Source organism: Salpingoeca rosetta, assembly GCF_000188695.1.
Source record: "Salpingoeca rosetta unplaced genomic scaffold supercont1.6, whole genome shotgun sequence".
Lineage (NCBI taxonomy): Eukaryota > Choanoflagellata > Craspedida > Salpingoecidae > Salpingoeca > Salpingoeca rosetta.
In genome coordinates, this window is record NW_004754928.1 from 411,174 (window position 1) to 416,173 (window position 5,000).

The window sequence follows — 5,000 nt, forward strand, 5'->3', positions numbered from 1 at the left end:
GTGTTCTTGTGGATGGATGAATGAACGCTGAGTGTCTCTTGAGCCTCAGCACAATCAGAATTGACAAGCACTGCTTCTCTGTGGTAAGCACTCTTGTTGCTGGCAAAAAGCAAAGCGAAATGCCAAGACGCACTCTCCAACAAAACGCACAACACCACAACCCACCAGCCACGATCATCATGTCAACCCTCACCCTCCTCCTCTTCCTCCCACCGCTGCGTCTACTGCTGCTGCTGCTGCTGCTTCTTCTTGTCGCACCACTGCCCCAAACTGCAGCGCTCAGTGGTGATGTCGGCATTGGCCGGGACGGGAGCGGCGCCCTGCACATCAACACGAGCGATGCGCTGACTGAACCAGTGTTTGTGAACGGAGTGGACGTGGGCAAGATGTTCGCGCTTGTGCTTGAACAGCAGCGTGTGGTGTCAAGACAGGCAATTCAGTTGCAAGAGCAACGCGAGGCGCTGTGCCGTCGCTTCCCGCCAACGACAAGTTCCATTCCAAACATGGGCATGATGGACCGCGGCTGGATTGGCGGCGTGCTGGCCGACAACGGGCTCATCTACGGCATCCCGTACTTGTCCACGTCCGTGCTCATCATCGACCCTGCCACCAACACCGCCGACACAACATCCATCTCCGGTTTGCCTGCAGGCGGCAGCAAATGGACGGGCGGCGTGCTGGCCGACAACGGGCTCATCTATGGGTTTCCGGAAAGCGCAACGTCTGTGCTCATCATCGACCCACGCGCAAACACCGTGGACACCACCACCCTGGGCGGACTGCCTTCCGGCGGCGGTGGCGGAAAATGGAGGAGCGGGGTTGCCGCACACAACGGGCACATCTACGGCATTCCGTGGTCTGCAAGCTCTGTGCTCATCATCAACCCCACTCTCCACACCACAGATGTCACGACGATATCTGGCTTTGGTGGGGACTACTTCAAATGGTTCGGGGGTGTTCAAGCCGCCAACGGGCTCATCTACAGCGTGCCACACAGCGCAAACGCCGTCCTCATCATCGACCCAGCCAGGAACACCGCAGACACCACATCCATTGCTGGGTTGACAGGTAGCAGCAAGTGGTTTGGCACCGTGCTCGCGCGGAACGGTCTCATTTACGGCATTCCGAAATCCGCCACGACAGTGCTCGTCATCGACCCCACCTCAAACACGGCCGACACGACGGCCATCACCGGCCTCTCGAGCGACGGTTCCAAGTGGCTCGGCGGCGTGCTTGCACCAAACGGCAACATCTTCGGCATCCCGCTTAATGCGGAATCTGTCCTCATCATCGACCCAGCAACCAACACCACCGACACCACGTCGCTTCCAGTCACTTCTGGCATCGACAAGTGGCATGAAGGCGTCCTCGCAAGCAATGGCCTCATCTACGCCATTCCACACGTCGCTGGGGATGTGCTGCTCATCGACCCTGGCTGCTGACCACATATACTGTACGAACGCACACACGTGCCCACGTACACGTGACATCCTCAGTCATGAGATCGATGATGATTCTGCGGTCGGCTTGGTTGGCTGGACACGACCGGGGATGTGCCACACGCTGGCCGACGTGGTGCACACGCCTTCCCGACTGCCGAAATGGCGACGCTGGCCAGCGCCTCCGTGCTTGGCATCTCCTTTATGTTTGGCGGCCTGTTTCTCCCCGGGCCCGACATGCCCGAAGGCTATCGCTGGCTCTGGTATGCCAACTACATTCGGTACGCCCTCAATGCCATGGTGGTGCCCCAGTTCCACTGCGAAGGCGCTGGAAACGCCACAGGCACGTGTCCCACCATTCCCATTGTCACCGTGGAAGGCGTTCGTGACATGGCAGTGTCCGAGTATGTGCACACCTTCCTTGGCCTTGACTATGAGGACCGCTGGCTCGGCCTGTTTATTGTCGTCGGCTTTGCGTGCGCATTTCTCGTGCTCTCCTTCCTTGCCGCACGCTTCATCAACCACGTGAAGCGATGATGTTCATGATGTCGTGCGTGTGTTGGGTTCATGTGTACTTTGTGCAAAAGACGGCAAGAAGCACGAAATCAAAAAGATGACCAAAAAGCGAGATCAGAAAGGACCAAAGAGTGCAATGCGACCACCCAGAGAGAAAGATGAACAGAGAGGCAGACACGCACACACCACACACCCAGACAACTACTTTCGCTTTTGTTTTCTCCCTCTGCCTTTGCGTGTGTAGTTTGATTTTGCTGCGATGATCTTGGCCATGCGTTTCCGCCGCGCCCTGCAAGAATAGCGAGGAAAGGTCAAAAGCATGATGGGTGAGGGTGGGGTTGACAACCATGAACACAAATGGGGGACGTTTGAGGCAAGCATGGTACACGAGTTCACGACACGCGTCAAGGCAGACAGGCAGGCAGAAACACACACACAGACACACACAGACACACACACACACACAGACAGACACACACACACACACACACACACACACACACACACACACACACACACACACACACACGCACGCACCCACCCAGACAGACAGACACTCCCCCCTCTCCCTCACCCATGACAGCTGCCATCACGGCGCTTGTTCAACACACGGACAACCCTCGCTACATCTTGTCAAAGAGGAGAGTTCGAAGACAAGTGTTGTACGACTATGCCACGGTACGTGTGAGGCCTGGCTTCCACTTCCCCATGGCACACACACCATGACAGCGATTTCCAGTTTGGTGCTGTCGTGGTGAGGGCGCGAACACAACCAAAGGCACAGGTAGACGGACACAACACACACACACACACACAGACACTTTCACACACACACACACAGACACTTTCACACAGACACACACGTACAGACACAAAATGCCATGGCCATGGAACAGCAACACCACCAACACCACCAACACCACCAATCGCCGCCGCACCAACCCCACCACCACCAACCGCAGCAACAGCCTGGCACTGCGTTGGCCGTTCCTTCGCAAGACACAGAGGTCGTCGCCTACGAGCAGGACCCGAACAACCTCGCACTCGTGCGTGTGTGTGCGCATGTGTGTGCGTGTGTGCATGTGTGTGCGTGTTATGAATGTGTCTGTTTGTGTGTCTGGGCAACTTTTTATCTCTGCGGCTCCGTATCTGCAACACTCGCACATGTCGTTCGTCCTCTGCTCACCTCTGTCAACACCAACTGCAGATGTTCTGCGAGGTGTTCTTCGGCATGTTTGACCCGCCATCCTTCACCACGGACCTCTTCTTTGACGACTGCGAGCTCAACCTGCACGTGGCACCCGCAGGCCAAATAGAACAACACCAAGGCTCTGCCAGCGTCGTGTACGTCAGCCACAGCATACAACCACAACAACCCACAGATGTTTCTTCCTCTCCACCTGAAACACACACACACACACACACACACACACACACACACACACACACACACACACACACACACACACACACACTGGCTCCCATTTCACACCAACTCACTCCTTTCTTTCTTCCCCCAACCCTCAACACCACGCAATCATAGGCACCGCTTAACGAAATTACCGCAGCAGGACAACGTCCTGTTTCGGCCGGGCGACGGCGGCATCCGGTACGATGACGCGTGTCATTGCATTCCGTTCCCATCACTCTGCCCCATGGGCCTTCGCCTCCCCCGCCTTTCAACGCAATGCCTTGCTCTACCCTGCACCACCGTACCACTGTTGGTTGTTGCCTGACCCGTTTGTGCTCTGCTATGAATGACACAGCGGCATGCTCGAACCACACGGCCTTCTTGCTGTCGAAGTCCACGGAACCGTACACAGGTGCGTGTGCGTGTGCGTGCGTGTGTGTGTTGCGCGTTAGCATCAGATTGTGTGTGTGTTGCGTGTTAACATCAGTGTGTGTGTGTGTGTTGCGCGTTAACATCTGTGTGTGTGTGTGTGTGTTGCGCGTTAACATCAGTGTGCGTGTGTGTTGCGCGTTAACATCAGTGTGCGTGTGTGTTGCGCGTTAACATCAGTGTGCGGGTCTGCCCTTCGATTCGTCCAGCTCATTTTTGAGCCACTCAGCTTCCCTTCCTCACACATGCACGCATTCACGTGCTTTTCTTGTGCGTAGTCCCGGCGCAGTGATTGGACACTTTCGACAGGCGTGCCTGCTGGCACAGGACCCGTTTTTGCAAGACACGTGGCGGGTGCGCAACATCAACATTGAATGCCAGCTCTTTCCGTCGTTGAATGGCTGACAAATGTGACGGGGGTTGGGAGAACGGCCGGAGGGGGGAAGGAAGGGAGTAAACGACACGTTGGTTGTTTGTGGGGTGAGAGGTCACCAGAGAGAGCAAGAGAGAGAGCAAGAGAGAGCAAGAGAGAGCAAGAGAGAGCAAGAGAGAGCAAGAGAGAGAGAGAGAGAGCGAGAGCGAGAAAGGAACACAGACACAGACACAGACACAGACACACACAGACACACACACACACACACACACACACACACACACACACACACACACACACTCGACAGCCACAACAGCATAAATTGCATTCAGCGCCATCTTGGCTGCGACGCGCAACCACAGAAAAAACGACTTCCGCTTCCACACATCCACGAACCGCCGCACATCCCGACCTTCTTCCAAGAAGAAGGACACACAGACACGCACGCACACACGTTCACCCCCATCACGAACAACAACAGTAGCAAACAAGCAGGAGTACAAGCAGCCGCAAAGTGTAGTAGTAGTAGTAGCACCGCTTGTGAGCTGCGTCGACATATGGTGTGGCGCTTGCGCCAAGCACCGTCATCATGAGCAGCAACAAGCTGGCGTATTGGGAGGCAAAGGGCGACCTCGCCTCCAGCTTCTGCCGGCCAGACCACCTGAACGCGTTGTGGTCGAAGCTGCGCAAGAACCGCGTTGTCGATGATGACGACGCGAGCTCGTCCCTGCTTCACGACTCCCGCCTCTCCCACTCCGCCATTGGCTGGTCCAACATTACACCTGGCGAGCTATGCGACTCCCTACAAGAGGAACATCGCGCCCGCAGCTAC

General features: G+C 56.2%; 4 protein-coding genes across 4 annotated transcripts in view; all 4 read left to right on the top strand.

Annotated features, from left to right (window-relative positions):
- Positions 1-179: 179 nt before the first annotated feature.
- PTSG_02653 (uncharacterized protein) lies at positions 180-1,551 on the top strand (the record flags this gene model as incomplete). The annotated part of the gene is made up of 1 exon (XM_004996095.1): positions 180-1,551. The coding sequence occupies one exon, from the start codon at positions 180-182 to the stop codon at positions 1,440-1,442; it is 1,263 nt and encodes a 420-aa protein (XP_004996152.1). The 3' UTR covers positions 1,443-1,551.
- Positions 1,552-1,601: 50 nt separating this feature from the next.
- Positions 1,602-2,256, top strand: PTSG_02654 (uncharacterized protein; the record flags this gene model as incomplete). Its single annotated transcript, XM_004996096.1, has 2 exons — positions 1,602-1,964; positions 2,200-2,256. 2 exons carry the CDS (start codon positions 1,602-1,604, stop codon positions 2,254-2,256), a joined length of 420 nt encoding a protein of 139 aa, XP_004996153.1.
- Positions 2,257-2,825: 569 nt separating this feature from the next.
- Positions 2,826-4,267, top strand: PTSG_02655 (uncharacterized protein). The gene is made up of 5 exons (XM_004996097.1): positions 2,826-3,001; positions 3,163-3,299; positions 3,499-3,564; positions 3,722-3,778; positions 4,074-4,267. Exons 1-5 carry the CDS (start codon positions 2,837-2,839, stop codon positions 4,198-4,200), a joined length of 552 nt encoding a protein of 183 aa, XP_004996154.1. The 5' UTR covers positions 2,826-2,836; the 3' UTR covers positions 4,201-4,267.
- A 239-nt stretch (positions 4,268-4,506) lies between these two features.
- Positions 4,507-5,000, top strand: part of PTSG_02656 (uncharacterized protein) — a 21,257-nt gene continuing 20,763 nt past the window's right edge. The window contains exon 1 of the mRNA XM_004996098.1: positions 4,507-5,000. This exon is cut by the window's right edge and continues 11 nt beyond it. Within this exon, the coding sequence (XP_004996155.1) occupies positions 4,758-5,000 (243 nt within the window). The 5' untranslated portion in view covers positions 4,507-4,757.

Bases quoted from the DNA above. Each gene is read 5' to 3' on its own strand.
- PTSG_02655 (XM_004996097.1), top strand. From the start codon at position 2,837: ATGGCCATGGAACAGCAACACCACCAACACCACCAACACCACCAATCG. The intron at 3,002-3,162 runs GTGCGTGTGTGT...CACCAACTGCAG, and splicing joins ACCCGAACAACCTCGCACTC to ATGTTCTGCGAGGTGTTCTT. The intron at 3,300-3,498 runs GTACGTCAGCCA...ACGCAATCATAG, and splicing joins CAAGGCTCTGCCAGCGTCGT to GCACCGCTTAACGAAATTAC.